This window comes from Ochotona curzoniae, unplaced genomic scaffold, assembly GCF_017591425.1.
Source record: "Ochotona curzoniae isolate NIBS_2020 unplaced genomic scaffold, NIBS_Ocur_1.0 patch433, whole genome shotgun sequence".
Taxonomy (NCBI): domain Eukaryota; kingdom Metazoa; phylum Chordata; class Mammalia; order Lagomorpha; family Ochotonidae; genus Ochotona; species Ochotona curzoniae.
In genome coordinates this window covers 1098765-1117234 of record NW_024467010.1, presented here as the reverse complement: position 1 = coordinate 1117234, position 18470 = coordinate 1098765, and the positions used below count along the sequence as shown (strand labels likewise).

Genomic DNA, 18470 nt, shown 5'->3' with positions numbered 1-18470 from the left:
CGAGGCCAGTCCCACAACTCCTTGCTCTGAGACACCAACATCAAGGCCAACTGAGTCCACAAGCTGGAGGTACAAGGCAGTCTTTTCTTTCTTTTTTAGGCATAAATGGCACTTTTATTACAATGCATTAAAATAAAGAAATTAATAACAAAAATAAGTCTTCCAACATGCAAGCTTTTAAACCTGTTAAACCACTCTGGTGAAACAGAAAACAAACTGAAATTTTAATTTTTTACATAATAACGACGAAAACTTTACACGTTAGATCCTCTATAAGTTAATGGTGAAAAGAAAGCAAACATTGTTCATCCTACTCTTTTTTGTTATACCAAGAAACTATTATTTTTAAAGTTTTATTTGTTTTATAGCAAGAGAGGGAGAATACTCTATTCTCTGGTTCATTTCTGAAATGTCATAAAAACCAGGGCTGGTTGAGGCAGAACTAAGAGGCAGGAACTACACCCAAATCAGCCACATGGATGGCAAGAACCCAAGTAAGTCCCAACCTTGTAGATGCCTTGGCAGGAAGCCAGATCTGAAGCAGAGGAATCAGGACTCACACCAGCATTCCAATACGGGGTGTTACAAGGGAGTCTTTAAAGGGCTCACGGACTGGGGGCCAACACTGTGGGGTAGCTGGTAAAACTACCACCTGTAGTGCTGATATCTCATATGGGTACTGGTTTGAGTCCTGGTTGCTCCACTTGCAACCCAGCTCTGAGCTAATGTGTTTGGGAAAGTAGTGAAAGATGGCCCAAGTCCTTGGGTTCCTGCACCATATGGGAGAAGAAGAAGCTTCTGGCTCCCAGCTGCAGACCAGCTTAGCTCCGGCCACTGCAGCCATTTGGAGAGTGAACCAACAAGTCGAAGATCTCTCTCTCCTCCAATACCCTGTCCTCCATAACTCAGCCTTTCAAATAAATAAATACTAAAAAAAAAACCAAAAGAGCTCCTGGATAAAAAACTGAGAGGGTAATGTCAATTTTCAAGGCTGACATGCTCCCTCTTGGAGGTCAGAGTACGGTCCCCTGATAGAAGCAGGGAAATGGGGGGTACATACCTGATACCCTCCTGGAGGCCTCTACTAAACTTCCCTTTGCCCACTCTCTGTCTGAGGCTTTGGGGCTACAGCCACTAGGCACTGCCAGCCATCCCAGATTCCCAAGTGGGAGCCACCGCAGGAAGACGACAAGCAATGACACCCTCATCTCACCCAGCCTTCAAGCTCCAGCTTCTCTTCCCTACCCAGCACGGCCCTCCAGCTCCGGCTGCTATCCCCCCTCGTGGCAGACAAGCCCCGCTCTCTGCAGGATTCCCCTCATACTCCCACTTCTCAGCAGTCCAGCAGGCCGGCCTTCCGCCACACTCCTCCACCTCACGGCTCCCCCATCAACGTGATGATGCTTCGCACACCCCCAGCTCCAAATGGGCTTGTCCCTGCACCCCAGCCTCTGCTCCACCTCCCCAACCACCCAGATTCCTCTGCATTTCAACAAGGAACAACTTCATCCTTTCAGGCACTCAGACTGAAAACTTGAGTGCTGCAGCCACTTACCATGGCAGCCACGTCCACTGTGAATGTTACAGAACGTTATAGAAGCTAGCGCTCGGCTCCTTGGCAGGCTGGCCATACGGCAGTGGCTCCATTCGGCAAACAAACAGCCCGGCACTGCCTCAGGATCTCCCCTGCGCCTTCTCGCTTACACTCGGGCCCCATCCGATCCCTGAGGCCTACCAACAGAGTGTGCTAACCTCAAGCCCAGGGATGGGGAATTCGAATATTTACAATATCATTCACAAATCACACCAAATTATTTATGAAAAAATTAGCCTGTTGTGGAGTCTTTGAATTTTGAGTCCTGCCTGCCTTTGTCTTTAAAGGGCCAGACCAAATGACCTCACAGGCCTCAACAGGCCCGCAGGCCACACGTCCCCCACCATGGCTGCACCCACTTCTCTCCACCAAGCAGCCTAGTGCTCAGGCCCAACCTGAGGTGATGACAAGGTTCACCCAACCAGACCTCCTGGGTCGCTGTGATTACCACACAGCAGCGGCCCGGTTCAGGCACCATGGTGTCTGACGGGAGCCACTCCAAGAACTCAGGTCCTGGAGTGGGCCGTGCTCCCATTCGCACTCCTAACAGAGTTCCCTTATTCCTAGGCCAGAGCCGGGAGCTGAGGTCCCCATGGGGCCAGGGCAAGCTCCGAGGCAGCACACCCATCCTGACTCAGCAAGCAGTCCTTTTCCATCCCCAGTTCTTCATAGCTCATGAGACCAGAAGCTGCTGCCACTCAGGCTAGGAGGTCCCTCAACAGAGAGGCCACTATATTTGTCCTAAACCACACAAGCTAACCATCACCGTGGAGCTTGGTGACAAGCCTTCAGTTTTGCTTGTGGTGTCAGTTCCTCCATGCCAGACAGCCCTGAGCTCTGCTTTGCCCATGCCCTCTGCCCAGAGTGCCCAGAATCTGGTGTTTTTGAAATGGCTTTCTCCAGCTACGGAGACGCCTTCAGCCTGGAATCGGGAAATCAAACGCTCTGCTTAAAATCCTACCACCTTCACTCAAGAGTAAGAGTGAAAGGCGCCCCAGGTGCCAGAGGGCCTGTCACAGCCTTGCCTCCCGCCCTCATCACCCAGCTTCCCCGTTCTTCCTCCAACGCACAAAGTGCACTCTCAGAGCCCACCTGCCTGCACGCTCTGCCGCTCCTCCGCCTCAGATCTCTGAGGTCCCCAAGCACTCCTGGTTGCTGTCCCCTGCCTTACTCTGACCATGGCATGAATGACGTGGGGCCTTCCATACCTCAGCACTGCTCTCCAATTGATGGTCCCCAACCCTGCAACATGGATGTAGGGTCACTCCTGGTTCACCTTGATGTGAAGCACTGGGCTTTCCACATTCGCACTCACTGCCTGTGACTGCCAGCACTGAAGAGCACAGCTGGCAAGACGCCCTTCAGACACGGAGACAGGGTGCTCCGAGGCCGACACGGATGCCACGGCTAGCCGGAAGAGCATATTCCCGGCCCTCTCCGCAAACCTGCATGGCCCTTACCTTGGAGCCCAGGTCAAACTTGAACTTGCTGATGTCTTCCTCTCCCATCTTAGAGCCCTCCATCCCTTTGGTCTTCATGGCATTATACAGGACAGATGTGATCTTCAGCAGCTCCTTTACCGCATAGCCATCCGCCTGGTACAGCTTCTTTGTGTTGAGCTTTATATGTGCCTTTGTGGCCTATTTTTACACAAAAATGCAAAAGTTGAAGGTCCTTTCCACATAATGTACAAACAAAATCCTACATTGGCGATTTGAGACTGTCTCTGCCAATACTGGGTTATAACAGAATAGAAAAAAAAGGAAGTATTCAAGAGATCTGTGAACAGGCGTGCAAACTGCTGTAACCAGGATAGACAGAAATTTGGTAAAAGATACCAACATTATAAGTGCACGTAACTTTCACCCAGCAATTCTAATCCCATGAATTGACTCTGGCTACACTCACACATGACAGATTATGTCAGATTACAAGTTACAGCTCTGCTTCGAAGAGCAAAAGGTGCATACAACTTAAATACCTATCTACGCGCCCAGCGTGGTAGCTTAGTAGCTAACGTCCACACCTTGCACATGCTGGGATCCCATATTGGTGCTGGTTCTAATCCCAGCCAACCTGCTTCCCATCTGGCTGGGAAAGCAGTAGAGGATGGCCCGAAGCCTTGGGACCCTGCAGCTGCATGGGAGACCCAGAAGAGGCTCCAGGCTCCTGGCTTCCGTTCAATGCAGCTCTGGTTATTGTGGTCAATTGGAGAGTGAATCAATGAACGAAAGATCTTCCTCTCTTGTCTTTTTAAAATATTTACTTATTTTTATTGGAAAGGCAGATATACTGAAAGGAGAGGTAGAGAAAAGATCTTCCATCTGATGATTCACTCCCCAAGCAGCTGTGACAGCCGGAGCTGCGACGATCTGAAGCCAGGAGCTGGGAGTCTCCTCGTGGTCTCCCACGCAGGTGCAGGGTCCCAAGGCCGTCCTCAACTGCCTTCCCAGGCCACAAGCAGGAAGCTGGATGGGAAGAGGGCTGCTGGGATTAGAACCTGTGCACATAAGGAATCTTGGTGTGTGCAAGGTGAGGACTATAACCACCAGGCTACCGTGCCAAGCCCAAAATCTTCCTCTCTATCTCTCTTCCTCTTTGTATATCTGACTTTCCAATAAAAATAAAATAATTCTTTAAAAAATTTTAAAAAACCTACCTACATAAATTACATACATTATGACATCCATGCAAGCCAACACGACTCAGGTACTAAGTGAAAATAAGGGAATTCTGTATGTATTTGGCACATTCTCCAAAAATAAACTACTAGTTGAAAAAAGTTAAGATGCTAGCCAGTAGCATATAGTATGCTACCATATGTGTAAAATAAAGAAAAACACAAGTTTAATTTGCTTACATGTACCATGAAGTTTACATGTATCATGCAGAAAATAGCACTAAAAAGGTGCAAAAAATGTTGAGGTCCATGCAATTGAGGGAACATTCAAAGAGTTCATGGAAAATGTGTATTAAGAACTACATCTCGATAATGAAACTTTTGCAGTGACTACTGGGAAGGCAACTGGGCTAAAGAAAGACAGTACAGAAAGCCAACTGAGTCATTATTTCGTGATTTTTAAAAAATTTGGATCATGAAACATATTACCTAATTCAAAATCAGCAAAGGCTGAAGTAAAGAGCAGCATGTGGTGTGGTGGTCACTACGCCCCTTGGGAAGCCTGTAATCTTGTCAGAGTGCCTGGGTTCAAGTACCGGCTCCACCTGCTAGTCTCCCTTCCTGCTAATGCACATCTTAGAGGGCATCAGCAATGGCTCATGTTCTTGGGTCCTTGTTTACGATGCCAGGAGACTTGGAATGAGTGGTGAGCCCCTGGCTTCATGTGGCCTGGCACTGGCTGCCACGGGCATCTGGAGAGTAAACCAGGAGTAAGAGGACTACTCTGTCTCCATGCCTTTCAAACAAAAATGGAAATAAATAAAAAAGCAAGGAGAAAATGCCTTAACTCTGACTGGTGAGAAGGTTCCATAAAAACCTGGCAAAAAAAAATGGTTTTAGAACTGAACTCAATTTGAAAGCAACACTAACCAGAATGCACCCCTAACCTAGTCAAGTTTATAACTCTACCAAATAAATAAATGCCAACTGTGGCCAGTGTGTGGATAGCAGGTTAAATCATTGCTTGCAACATAGGCATCCCATACTGGAGCGCTGGTTCAAGTCCTGGCTGCTCTGCTTCCAATCCAATTCCTACTGAGAAAGCAGCAGATAATAGCCCCAGTACTTAGGTTTCTATTAAACCCATGGGAGGCCTGGATAGAGCTCTGGGCTCCTGACTTCCGCCGGGCCCAGCCCCAGCCACTACAGCCACCTGGGAAGTTAATCAAAGGATGGAAGATCTCTCTATTATTTTGCCTTTCAAATAAATCTTTGCAACAAAACAAAACAAACAACACCTGTCAACTAACCATGAACTGGGCAATTGCCTTGATGAAGAAAACTCGATCTTGTTCGGTCTCTACGTCAGAAGGGATGTCAGTCTGCGGCTCATACCTGTCAGAGAAAACAAACACAGCATTCAACAAAAAGCAGGCAACTGAGAGGGCGGCAGAACTGCCACGTGAGGCTCTCCACATCCCAGCTGCGGCAAGACTCAAAACACAGCGAGAGCAACACAACAAGCCAAATCCCTACTTCAGAATCTAAGGTCTAAGGAATTTCAAAAATCAAATGTGGGGCTCAGCTTACAAATACCCCCAACAGATGGGGCTGGACTAAGTTGCAGCCAGAAGACCAGGACCTAATCTGGATCTCCCACACAGGGAGCAAGGATGAAGGAGCTGAACCACCATCTGTGGCCACCCAGGCAGCAAGGGCAGCGAGCTGGAATTCAAAGTGGAAATGGAACCTGAACCAGACACTGCAAGATGGAACATGGCCATCTCAAGTGGCAGTTTAGCTAAACTGCAGTGTGCCTCTTTTAAAACCTTTTTAGATATATTTCATTTTCATTTGAAAGGCAAAGTTACAAAGACAGAAGAAAAAATAGAAATTTTCTGTTGGTTCATTCTCCAAATGGCCACAACATCTGGAGCTGAGCAGATCCAAAGCCAGGAGCTCTTTTCCAGGTTTCCCACATGCATGCAGGGGCCCAAGGACTTGGACCATCCTCCACTGCTTTCCCAGGCCACAGAGAGCTGGCTCAGAAGCTCAAAAGCCAGGACTTGAACCAACACACCAATGGGATGCTGGCACTGCAGTCAGAGACTCAGTGTGCAATGCCACGACACCAACCCTCCAACGATTACTTCTAATTTAGTTGAGTTTTTTAAAATGTGTGTTTATTTGGGCCTACCATGAGAGCCTAGTGGATAAAGTTCTTGCCTTGCATGAGCTGGGATCCCATATGGGTGCCGGTTCGTATCCTGGCTGTTTCACTTTCCATCCAGCTCCCTGCCTGTGGCCTGGGAAAGCAGTCGAGCACAGCCCAAAACCTTGGGATCCTGCACCCATGCAGGAGACCTGGAAAAAGCTCCTGGCTCCTGGCCTCAGATGGGCTCAGCTCTGGCTGCTGCAGGTACTTAGGGAGTGAATCAGTGGATGAAAGATCTTTCTGTCTATTCTCTCTCTGTAAATCTGACTTTCCATTTAAAAAAAAAATCTTTAAAAAAAATGTGCATTTATTTATAGAGGCACAGAGAGAGAGAGCAAGAAACCAACTCAGAGAAAGAGAGGAGTGCTCTCCCAGTGCTGGTTTGCTCTCTACAGTGGTAGAGTCGGGAAGTTCATCCAGAACTCTCATGTGGGGGGCAGGCACCCGTTTCCTTGAGCCTTCTCTGTGGGTTCCCAGGTGGCACTGGCACAAGGCCACAGGCGGGAGCCAGGTCAGCAGTGAAACTTCAGAACCGTGCCTGTGTGACACAGGCATGCTCACAGCTAGGCTAAGTGCTTGCCCTAACATGACTTTCAAGCTACAATCAAGTCTGTCAATCGCACACACTTAACAACACTTCCTCTTTTGCACCACAGCATCCTGTTTCTAGGTGACCAATAAATGAAATATAACAGTCCCTCTTAAAAAGCAACAAAATGTAGTCCAAACCTTTTCACAAGCCACAGCAGCACCTCGGATACGAGTCCAAAATTGGGGGTGCGGAAATTTTCCATGGAAATATGTCGTGGGTAACCCAACGCTCTCATCATCTCTGTAAAATCTGTCCAAAGAAAAGATGATTCAGCCAGTTTCTTTTTTTTTATTGTTATTAACATTGTATTATGTGATACAGTTTTATAGGCACTGGGGATTCCCCCCACCCCTCCCAGCCAGTTTCTTAACAAATGGCAAGTACATGTACTCTGCGTCCCCTCTTCCTGCAGTCTCCTGAGAGCTTTAGGATAATTTTTATCAACTCTGCAAGAAAATGGAGGGGTGTTTTTTTAAGATTTATTGATTTTTATTTGAGAGGCAGGTTTTAAAAAAAAGATTTATCTATTTTTTTCTTGGAAAACCAGACTACAAAGAGGAGAGACAGAAAGAGATTTTCTGTCCACTGATCCCCTCCCCAAGTGGCTGCAACCGCCAGAGCTGAGTCCAACTAAAGCCAGGAGCCAGAAGCATCTTCTGCGTTTCCCGCGTGGGTACAGGGTCCCAAGACCATGGGCTGTCCTCAATTGTCCTCTTGGGCCACAAGCAGGGAGCTGAAAGGGAAGTGGAGCAGCCAGGATACAAACTAGCGTCCACATGAAAGCCCTGTGCATGTAAGGCAAGGACTCTCTGCCAGGCCCTGAAAGGCAGAGGCAGATTTTTACAGAGAAAGAAGAAACAGAGAGGTCTTTCACTCACTGGTTCATTCTCCAAATACCCGCAATGGCCAGAGCTGGGCTAGTCTGAAGCAGAGCTGTCCTCCACTGTTTTCCCAGGCCATAGCAGCACTGGACGGGAAGCGGAACAGCTAGGACACAAACCGGCGCCCATAAGGGATGCTGGCACATGCAGATTAACCTGTTGAGCCATCGCGCTGGCCCCAGGAAACATTTAAAATTACCAGGATTCCACCTAAGAAACATTTTCAAGTTCAGTGAGAGAAGTAATGACATAAAAATGAGGCTTAGGAATTAGCTGGGACTTTCTCTCCAATATTTTTCTCCTACTACTCAAACTAAAATGCCAGGCCTTATAAGTTACTTTAAAATATTAATAGTAGGCCTTTGGGGGTCCAGCATGATGGCCCAATGGCTAAAAGCTCACTTTGCACGTGTAGGATTCCATATGGGCACCGCTTCCTATCCAACTCCCTGCATGAGGCCTGGCAAAGCAGTCGAGGACGGCCCAAAGCCTTGGGACCCTGCACCTGCATGGGAGACCCAGAAGCAACTGCTGGCTCCTGGCTACAGATCAGCTCAGCTCCAGCCATTGCGGCTACTTGGGCAGCGAACCAGCAGAGGGGAGACCTCTGTTTCTCCTCTCTGGAAGTCCAAGCTGCCTTTCCAATGGAAATAAATAGCCCTTTAAAAAGTAATACATACATATATGGAGAAAGAACAGGCATTTAGGGAGGGGAATTAAAGTTTATGCTTCTAAGCTCTTTTTTTAAGCATATAAAACCTTAATACATGTTAAAACATTCGTTCCCTTGTCTTTGGAAAAAGATTAAGATGTATGGCAGCTACAGAGCAGTACTTGGATTTACGACAAAACGTGACGCAGGCCCCCTGTCCACTGCAGTCACCTAGGGAAAACCTGTGGTGCCTGGAGCAAAGGGACAGCAGCAGCGCCCGTGAGCTCCAGGATGCACCTGCAGACTTCAGACAGAAAGGCACAAGTGCGGGCCTGCGGCAGCATGGACGCGGCAACCCCAAGCAAACAGCCTCCTCTACCACCTGCGTGTCCCTCGCGTCCCTCACACCCTCACCCCGTGGTTCGGCGTTTTGTACGAATGTTCCAGAACGGTAATGTAGCCGGATACACAACAACCAAGCTAAGCCCACTAGCTCGCGTCAAGTGCTCCAGGGGCAGAGACCTTGTGATCACCGAACAAACCGCCGAGAGATGGGGGGAGAGGAGCTCTTTAAAAACTGCGTGGAAAATGTGTATTATGAAAAAACTGCAGGAATTTCAAACATTTTGACACCCCAAGAAACGCATCTTTTAACTTGATTTTCTTCGGCCTTTTGGAAGCACCCCGCGTCACACAGGGCCTGGGCAGCGGCCTCGGCGGGAAGGGGAAGCGCCGCGCCCTCAGCTCCGGAGCCCGAACGTCAGGGAGCCGCGCGGGCCACGGGGCAAGGAGTCGTCTTACTGCGGAGCTCGCGGAAAGACATCCTGCTTCCGTCGCCGCCAACCCCGGTCCAGGTCACCGCCGGTCTCCTCAGCGTCCTCAAGTCGGGCCGCAACCCAGTCTCTATGACAACCGAGGAGCCGCGGACGGCGCGCGGTCGGGGCCAAACACCACCGGGACCGAAACGCGGCCCGGGGCGCGCGGCAGGGCCTGCAGGGGGCCCAAGGCAGCGGCTGACGGGCTCGAGCCCGTCCGTGGTTCGCACGCGCCCTCTCACGTCCGCATTTCTGTACGCGCTGCACCAGGGCTCTCGAAGCCGGGGCTTCCGCTTGTGAGACACGGTTGGCCCTGCCGCCCACTTCCGCTGCCGCCTCGAGGAGACCAGACAGGCTACGGGCGTGAGGCGGGCGGCCCGTAGCGCGCACGCGCAGCCGGCTCAGCCTTCAGGGCAATCCGGAAGTGGGCTGGGAGCAGTGCGCGCAAACCGTGACCTCTTGCGGGCGGAGGCGCGCCGTGTGGCACGTGGGGCGGTCAGCCCGGTGGTTAGCGGTGACACCAGGCCTGGGACCTTCGCCGATGGCGGGTGGGAGCGCGGGGGAACTCTCCTGGATCGGTGAAGGGGAAGGGGTCGACATCCCTGGGCGGGCTTAGAGGTGAGTGAAGTGTCTCAGGGGCGAAGGAATCGCATTTTCTATGAAGAGTTGTGAGTCCGCCTGTGAACACGCGAACCTGTTCGTAAAGGGTTACAAACCTGAAGCCCCAAACTGTACATTTTCTACAACAAGGAATTGTTCGGGGAAAGCTTTGTTTTAGGGGAACATCACATATCAAAACCATTACCCCTTTTTAAAACATCTTTCAGGGCTCAGTTGGACTTCTCTATGGAAAACTTGCGTGAGGAAAGCGCTTTGTTGAACGTTAAGGCGCTGGCATCCTGAATGGGTGCCTGTTCTCACCCAGCGCCCTGCCTGTGGCCTGGGAAAGCAGTGGGGGACGGCCCAAGGCCTCGAGATACTGCGCACACCCAGAGGCAGCTCTGGATTCAAACAGGTCCAGCTCTGGCTGTCATTTGAGGAGAACCAGAGGATGGGAGATCTTTCTGTATCACCTTCTTTCTGTATATCTGCCTTTCCAATAAAAAAAAAATTTAAAAATGCAAAAAAAAAAAGTGTGCTCTTCAAAGAGAATTATTAAAAGCAAAATTTCAAGAGGCATCATGGGGAGGCTGCCATTCATGCTGAGGAGCCCAGTGGTGTCCTGGCTGCTCCACTTCTGATCCAGCTTCCTCTGAATGTGCCTGGAAAAACAATGGGTGATGGTGGGTCAACTGCTGGGGCCCCTGCAGCCAAGTGAGAGACCAGGATGGAGTTCCTGGCACTAGCTTTTGCCTAATCCAGCCATGACCGTAGCAGCCATTTGAGAAGTGAACCAGCTAGCATAAGATCTGCCCCCTTTCCTTCTGTCAGTCTGCTGTTCAAATAAATACTTAAATCTTTTACTTATTTTTAATTGGAAAGTCAGATTTGCAGAGATTAGGAGAGTCAGAAAAAGATCTTTCATCTACTGGTTCACTCTCCAAGTAGCTACAATGGCCAGAACTGAGTCAGTCCGAAGCCAGAAGCCAGGAGCTTCTGGGTCTCCCACAGGGGTGCAGGGTCCCAAGGCTTTGGGTCATCCTTGGTTCTCAGGCCACAAGCGGGGAGTTGGAAGGGAAATGGAGCAGCCGGGATACGAGCCGACACCTGTATGAGATCCCAGTGCATGCAAGTTGAGCACTTTAGCCATTAGGCTACCACACTTGGCCCAAATACATATATCTTTAAGTTTTTTTTTTTTTTTCAGCGCATCAAGGTTAATGATGGAATTGGCATTTAACAGAGTTTGTGATTGAAGTATCATGCCACCTATGAAATAGAAAAGTACTGCAAGGGACTTGGCAGAACAGTTGGCTTCTATAAGATAGCTTGAGCAGAAACTGGGAAAAATAGTGGAAAATTGGGTTAATATTGAACTATTCCCAGTTTTTTATAGGTTAAAGCACAAAGTATTCTTTGTTCAGGCTCAGACTGGGTGGGCCTATTTTGATTGGTTGTTATGAATCCCCTAATTTATGTATCTAATTTCTTTTTCTTTGGCAAGCTTACCCATTTCTAAGTTCATTTTAGTAGTGCAGCAGCTAGCATGAAGGACTGTATTCTGTTTGATCTGCTAACATGGCTCCCATCATTTTTATTTAACAGCACTATTAAGAAAACAAAAGAGGTAAGCCAACGTATAGATATTAGCCACAAAACACATGTCTTATAAAATGATATGGCGAAAAAGCTCAAAGGAACAAGATTGTCCAGTGACTTCCCAGCCCCTCCGCCTTGCCTTGCCGCATGCAAGTGCATCCCACTAGGCTATCGTCCTGGGCTCCATTTTTTCTTTTAAAAATATATTTTTTTACTTATTTTTATTGACAAAACAGTCTTAGAGAAAAGAGGGGAGACAAAGATCTTCTACTCACTGGTTCACTCCCCAAATGGCCTCAGCAGCCGGAGGAGCTCTGCTGATCTGAAGCCAGGAGCCTCTTCCAGGTCTCCCACGCGGGTGCAGGGTCCCAAGGCTTTGGGCCGTCCTCCCCTGCTTTCACAGGCCACAAGCAGGGAGCTGGGTTGGAAGTGGAGCAGCCAGGACATGAACTATATGGGACCCCAGCAATGGTAAGGGGAGGATTGGCCAATTAAGCCATTGATCTGTTCCATAAATTCTGCTTAAGGTTTTGAACACTTTTTGAAGGATTATAGTTCTCTATACTGTATCTGCCTCTCCAGTTCAGCATCTTACATTAGTTGTGGCTGACTGATCATATTCTACACCAGAGCAATAGTGTTTTGATTACAAGAGTTTTATATTAGTTCTGGAATCGTGTATTTTCTTGTTTTCATTTTTCAAGAAACATGTAAACATATGTAATATATATATATGTGTGTGTGTGTGTATGTAAAATTCAATGTCTTTATTTTTGTAAAAACGACCAGGCTGTTCTCCAACTGGATGTGCCAGTGTACAGCCCAGCAGGGGAAGATGGGAGTTCCTCCCCATCCTCACAGTTCATGTGGCCAACACATTACTGGATAACTCACTAATAGGAAAGTGGATAGTGAGGCCAGGGGCTCACCCACTCAGAACCTCCTTAGCAGGTCCAAAGCCCTGGGGCAGTCCTGGCAGATCTGTACACCTCAAACCATCACTCCCTGCCATAGCTGAGGCCCAAAATGTCACTTTTCTAAGTGTGGCTCTCCAGGCCCCCAAACCAGTGGGCTCAGAAAGTCTGAGTCTTTCCTGTGACATCATAAGGGCCATGGGTCACCACGGGAGACCTGCAGACCCACCCGCTGGGCAAGGAGACAGCACGGCCTGACAGTGCCTCCCCCCACCACACTGGCCCTCCATGGAAGCCTTGGTCTGTGCGTTCTCTGAGCTGCGCATCAGAGAAGGTGCTGAGCTGTGGGGAGGAGCAATAAGACATAGCCATGCTGCTGCCCCTGGGGTGGCCTGGGGACAGGGAGGCCTGGCACCGTCACTCTGAGCTAGCCACTTAATTATGGATTTACTGTACTGTTCCCTTCATGGGACCAGAATATTCTTGCTATAGTAGGAGGCACAAAAAAAAAAATCTCAAAAGGCCCCAGAAAAGAGTAACATGCTGGGTGCTGGTGGCTCTGGGCCCATTTGTCAGACCGTGAAGTTGAGGCTCTGCAGGCCAGGGTTAGAGATGACATCTGAGCTCATCTTATAGGCACTCTGCTAAGTTCTGCTCTCATGGCTACCAAGCCAGGCCAGCCTCAACCTGGTGATACTTACCCCTCCTCCACAGATGCAGCAGGCCGGGCTCAAGGACACCTCAGCTACCCTGACACACTTCCCAACATCTATGAAGGAGGGCTGGGAAGCCAGGAGCAGCAGTGCCCTGTTGCCCAGGGCAGCAAGCCCAAGAACTTCCGGCTGCGCCACCTCCGAGGCCTGGCTTTCTACCTGCCTGGCCACATGCAGCCTGCTGGCCAGTGTAAAAGCCATTGGCTGGGCCAGCTCATGACGGACAGCTGCCTGCCACAGCCTAAAGGTTCTGCCTGGCCCCTGATTCTGCCACGGGGGTCTCTGGGCCCAAGTAACAGCTACTGCTCAGCCCTTCTGGAAACCCAAGTACATGGGGACAGCCTGGGAAACACAGGTGAGCACTCTTGAGGCAGGCCTAGGGATAGAGGGCTGGGTTGGGGACTTTGGGACCAACTTCATTTCCAAGTCATCTGGGGGAGCGGGGAGAGACCTAGCAGTGACCAGGGACACAGTGGCTAGGATACTCCTATGGGGACATCACATATCTGGTGCCAATCCTGTGTCGGCTACTGGCAGGTCAGAAAACCTCATGGTCTGTGAGGTCTGGGTGAATAGCCTGGGTGGGGTGATCTTGTCAGTGGCCAGGGTGAGGCCAAGGGGAGGTGTCAGGACTGAGTTGCAGGGCCCTGTCCCAGGGCTGCATTTGATGAGGGGCCCTGGGCAACTGCCTTCCTGCTAGGTCTCAGTGTCTGTTCCAGTTGGCAGTTGGGGAGCAGAGGGTCCTTCCAGCTTGAACTGTCCACTTCCTCTTCCCCCGTCCTCCCCAGGGTGGAACTGTGTCCTCTCTGCTTGCCTTTTGAAGGTTGTTGGGTTCCAGGGATCCTAGAGTGAGGCTATTGGTTTCTCCCCAAGTTTTGATTCCTCTCTTTCCTCCTTCCTCAGCTTCCAGCTCCAGCATGGACCAGGCCAAGGGCACACCTTCCCAACCTGGGGCCCCTGAGGGCTTAGGGCTCAGGCCCAAGAGGTCGTGGGGGGCATTGGAAGAGACTATTTGTCCCTTGTGCAAGAGAACTCGCTCTGGGGCTCTAGAGAGACAATAGGGACCTCCAAGTGCCAGGCTGTCAATAGCAGGGGGCAGGATGGCAGTGGTGGCAGTGCTAAAGAGGCAGGTCCAAAGGTGGGAGGCTTAGTAGCCCCTGCGGCAGCCCTCCCCACTGACTGAGCCACCCTGCCAGGTGTCTGGTATCAGACCTGGGTCAGTCCTGGGGAAATGCCGGGGAACAGGGCGGGGAGTGAGGGAGATGTCCTATGGGAGGAACAAGAGAAGTGCAAGCATGGCCATGCCCTTGCAGCCTGCTTGGCAGGCCAGGCCGATTGGAGCACTGAGCTCCTGAGAGGTGGGAGGCCCTCAGATCTCGTATCAATAAAAGCAAGGCCTACACCTCCCAGTCACAGAGCCCCTTCAGCTGGAACACACCACTGCTGCAGCAGGAACAGGTCCGTGGTTGCCTTTAGACACAGCCAAAAGCCAGACGCTATGGCAGCTGGAGTACCCTGGAGGAGCGTACAGGACCTGGAGACCATACCTGGCTCTACAGGGCAGGGAAGCTCTCACTAGACAAAATGCAGGGAGCAATTCAAACCAAGGTACATTGCTCCGTGGGCTCCCACAAGCTGTCCCTCCTTGGCAGGACAGACTCATCTCTCCCCTATAGGCATCCGTCATCTGGGCACCCAGGTGTGGTCATCTTCTGTGCCAGGGTAGGCCTACATCTGGGACCGATCATTCATCGTTTTCTGGATGTCAGCAAGGCATTCCTCCCACAGGTGATAACCTGCCTCTAGACACGATCCCAAGACCCCTGGTGGTTCACCCCCTGTGAGAACTCCTGCTCTGTGGGAGAGGATGGAAACACCCAGGGGTGCCTTTGTGACCCTGGCCTGGGCAGCCTGGGGCCACGAGAGCTGAGCCCTGTCCCTGCTTTGGGTGATGGCACCGAAGACAGCGGTCTGCTTCCCGTGAACCCTGGTTTCCCTGCTGGGCATTTCCTAGGTCCCTGGATGACAGATGCTGCAGGCTTCAGCCCTAGGGCGTTATAGACTGCTCAGAGTCTACAGATGTGGCTGGATGGGGGACACTCCAGCTGGGGTGACAGAAGATGCCTGCCTTTGCCCTCTCCCTCACATCCATTCCCCAGGGACATGACAGCCAGGCAGACTTGACCAGCCGCTACTCAAGAGACACATTGGGTGGCCTGCCAGAGGTATCAGGACACCATTCACCTGTTGAGGGCTGGTTGGGTCTGCTGCCAAGTGGGGTGGGCCCAAGTGAGACTCCCACGAGCCAACAGTACAAGGGCCCTGGTGACCTTCAGTGATCTGAACCCTTTACCTCTTGGTGGAGACCTGAGGCTTGATGAGCAGCTCAGATGGCCTGGTGCGCAGTGCCTAGTTGGGTGACCCAGTGAGCCACACAGACCCACATTCTAGCCCTTGTCAGTTCCTTCCGCTTGAGGGGTGTGCCACTGGATCTTGCTTGACAATACCTCACAATGACAACAAGGCTTGGGTACTTGCAGGCTGAGCAGGAGGCCAGTGGCCATGTGCAGAGTCATCTAGGAATGGCTGACCAATGAGAATTAACCCAGGTTGCCACTGGCAGGCAATGCGGTAGCACTATGGCCCAGCTGGCTGCAGCTGCAGCAACCCTAAGTAGATTCTCCAGTTCCCACTCCACTGTGGTCTGTCTACCCAGCCAGCACCTTACAGGGCAATGAGCGTCCTCACGAACAAATGTCCCAACTGGGAGCCACACAGCTGCTTAGGCCACTAGGCCTGGGGACAGCTTGTAGGAGGGATATTCACTTCAGTCACATGCTGACCCCAACCCCATGCCCACAGTTGCTCCCTCAGATCTCTACTCTCAAACAGCAGCCCTTGGAGAGTCTATATCCTAGACACCAGGAGACCCTTACAGAGTGTGTGTGTGTGTGTGTGTGTGTGTGTTGGGCAGGAAACCCTTGCAGAGAGGGGGAAGGAGCATGTGTGTGCATGTGCGTGTGTACCATGCACCTGGCCCATCAGGCTGGCACCTGTGCTGGATCCCCTTGGGAGGCTTCCTGAGTCCAGGACAGTCGTCCCGCCCCTCGACCACACCCCAGCCCAAGGCTGAGCTCTGGGAAATTGAGCCACTGGCACAGCTGCTGTCAGAATAACCCAGCCAGTGGTGTACAACCGGTAACTCAGCTGGAAGTCGTCCTAGCACACGGCCACGGCAAGTGGTCCCGGCCCCAGCTCCAGGAGCAAATCCTGCACACAGGCTGCACCCAACTGCCGTCTATTTATTCGTTGGTAATGAAACACTACAATCCGCTCAGCACAGAGCTGGACAGTGCAGTGATTAATGGGGCAGGCGGGGAGGGTGGGCAAGGCCTCTGAGCTGGATTCTGAAAAGTCCAAGGCAGAACCTTCTGGAAGACACTTCCCTTACCCGATGGGGCAGAAATAAAAATCACATGATCATCATTGATTCTGAGTAGAGAGGACACCATGACTTCAGTGCACAGCACAGCAGCCGAGGCTGCACCAGTTAACAGGATGCTGCATCACACCAGGGCCCCTTCCCCATGTGAGCCTGGCACATTCTGAGGGCAGCATTTGGGCTGCCCAGGCGCCATCTGCTAAGACTGGTTCCCTCTGTCCCAGACCTTGTGATACCCTGGCTCCCTGGGATCCCGGGGGTCCCAGCTGCTGCAGGGCAAGGCAGACAGCAATGGCTCTTGGGGGAAACGGGGGTATGGTGCAGGGTGGGGAGGATGCTAGATTGTGTGATGGACTCACACTGCAGGCACAATTCAGAGCTGGCCCAGGCACATGACGCCCCTGTCTTCAGCCATCCACCATCGAGCTCAGTCTCCTGTCTGCACTGGGCAGGTCTTGGGGCTGTGGCTCATGGAGGGATGAAGAAGGGGGAAGCAGACGTGTCTTCAGCCCAGCTCCCAGCGGGCTGTCAGGTGCATGGAGCAGTCCCCAATCCAGCAGGCTGAGTGGTGTCTTGGCTACAGCAGGAATCACAATATCATCTGTGCATCTGGGCTCAGAGCTCTATGTTCGTGGGAAGAGCCTTCCCCACTCCTGCCGGGCATCCTGAGGCAGGGTCTCTGCTCTGTTCTGGGGCTCAACACTCGGGCTGCTCCCTCACAGCACCAGGTTCCCCTCAGCTTTGCAGGAAGGGGCTGGGGAACAGGTGGCCAAGGAGAGGCCTGGGACAAGAAGTGTGCCCAGTGAGCGCAGCTGCTCCGGCCAGCTGCCTGATGGGTGCATGTGTGTGAAGGCATGACCAGGGCATTGGGCAGAGGCAGAGGTTTCCAGAAGCCAGAGGAGAGCTGGAGAACCTGTGGGGCAGAGAGAAGTAGGTGTGAAGGTACCACATGGCCTTTGCCCTACCCCACTGTCTGGCCCACACCTGCCATGGGGTCTTGGCACCCTAAGGGCAGGAGCCTATCACCAAGGCCAGTTGCCAGTGGCCACCCAGCTCTTCTTGCCCCTGGTACAAATCAAATCCCAGATGATTCCATTCACAGGTACACAATTCAGGCAGCCACATGGCCTATTGTGCCAAGTCATCAGACCTTACTGGGCCACATGGGTACATGAGGGAGGCCTGACTCTATGCCCCACCCAGCCACAGCATTCTCTAAGGCCTGGGAACCCCCATCTGTAGGTGCCCACCAGGGCTCTGGTTTAGCGAGGGGCGGTGATACTGGCATAGAGAAGTTTCTGCAGATTTCTTAGGAACACATCTGGGATGCAGCGGGAACCAGATGAGCAACCAGAGGGTGAGGCAGCAAGGGGACTTGTGTTTTTTTCCCACCTTTTAAGTTGTTGAATCATGTTACTATACTATTTAAAACCATAAAGCCTTGGAGCTGGCACTGGGGCCCTGGAGGATGAGCTGCCACCTGCAGCATTGACATCCTATGTGGATACTGCGAGGCCCAATTCCTCCACTTCCAATCCAGCCTGCTGATGTGCCTGGGAAAAGCACTGCAGGATGGTCTAGGTGCCTGGGCCCTGCACCCATGTGAGACCTAGAGGAAGCTCCTGTTCCACCTGGGAAATGAACCAATGGACGGGTGCTCGCTCTCTAACTCAAATAAATAAATCAACTTTTAACCCTGCCATCCACTGCCCTTAAAAAAAAACAAACAGCAAATCAGGGAGACTTCCTAGAAGTGAGAAGCTCCACTTGGGGTCAGGAGGTCTCCCGTCACCTTTTCTTCCTGCAGTTTCTGAGCTGGGCATTCTGTTCCCT

The 18470-nt window shown here is 51.4% G+C and overlaps 2 protein-coding genes across 5 annotated transcripts in view; one reads left to right on the top strand and one right to left on the bottom strand.

Annotated features, from left to right (window-relative positions):
* Positions 1-9663, bottom strand: part of LOC121167931 (clusterin-associated protein 1) — a 43779-nt gene extending 34116 nt beyond the window's left edge. Inside the window, exons 1-4 of one of the 4 annotated variants that reach the window (XM_040997659.1) lie at positions 9356-9663; positions 7159-7270; positions 5525-5609; positions 3055-3234 (exon numbers count right to left, since the gene is read on the bottom strand). In XM_040997659.1, the coding sequence (XP_040853593.1) occupies positions 3055-3234; positions 5525-5609; positions 7159-7270; positions 9356-9377 (399 nt within the window). In that variant the 5' untranslated portion in view covers positions 9378-9663. The remainder of the gene's footprint in view (positions 1-3054; positions 3235-5524; positions 5610-7158; positions 7271-9355) is intronic. The other 3 variants (XM_040997657.1, XM_040997656.1, XM_040997658.1) reach the window with 3 other exon arrangements.
* Positions 9664-12770: 3107 nt separating this feature from the next.
* LOC121167893 (uncharacterized protein C16orf90 homolog) lies at positions 12771-14256 on the top strand. Its single transcript, XM_040997595.1, has 3 exons — positions 12771-12816; positions 13197-13550; positions 14099-14256. Exons 1-3 carry the CDS (start codon positions 12771-12773, stop codon positions 14254-14256), a joined length of 558 nt encoding a protein of 185 aa, XP_040853529.1.
* Positions 14257-18470: the final 4214 nt, after the last annotated feature.

Excerpts from the sequence above, each read along its gene's own strand:
- LOC121167893 (XM_040997595.1), top strand. The coding sequence starts at position 12,771 with ATGGAAGCCTTGGTCTGTGCGTTCTCTGAGCTGCGCATCAGAGAAG. Across the intron at positions 12,817-13,196 it reads TGAGCTGCGCATCAGAGAAG|ATGCAGCAGGCCGGGCTCAA; the intron begins GTGCTGAGCTGT and ends CCTCCTCCACAG. Across the intron at positions 13,551-14,098 it reads GGACAGCCTGGGAAACACAG|CTTCCAGCTCCAGCATGGAC; the intron begins GTGAGCACTCTT and ends CTCCTTCCTCAG.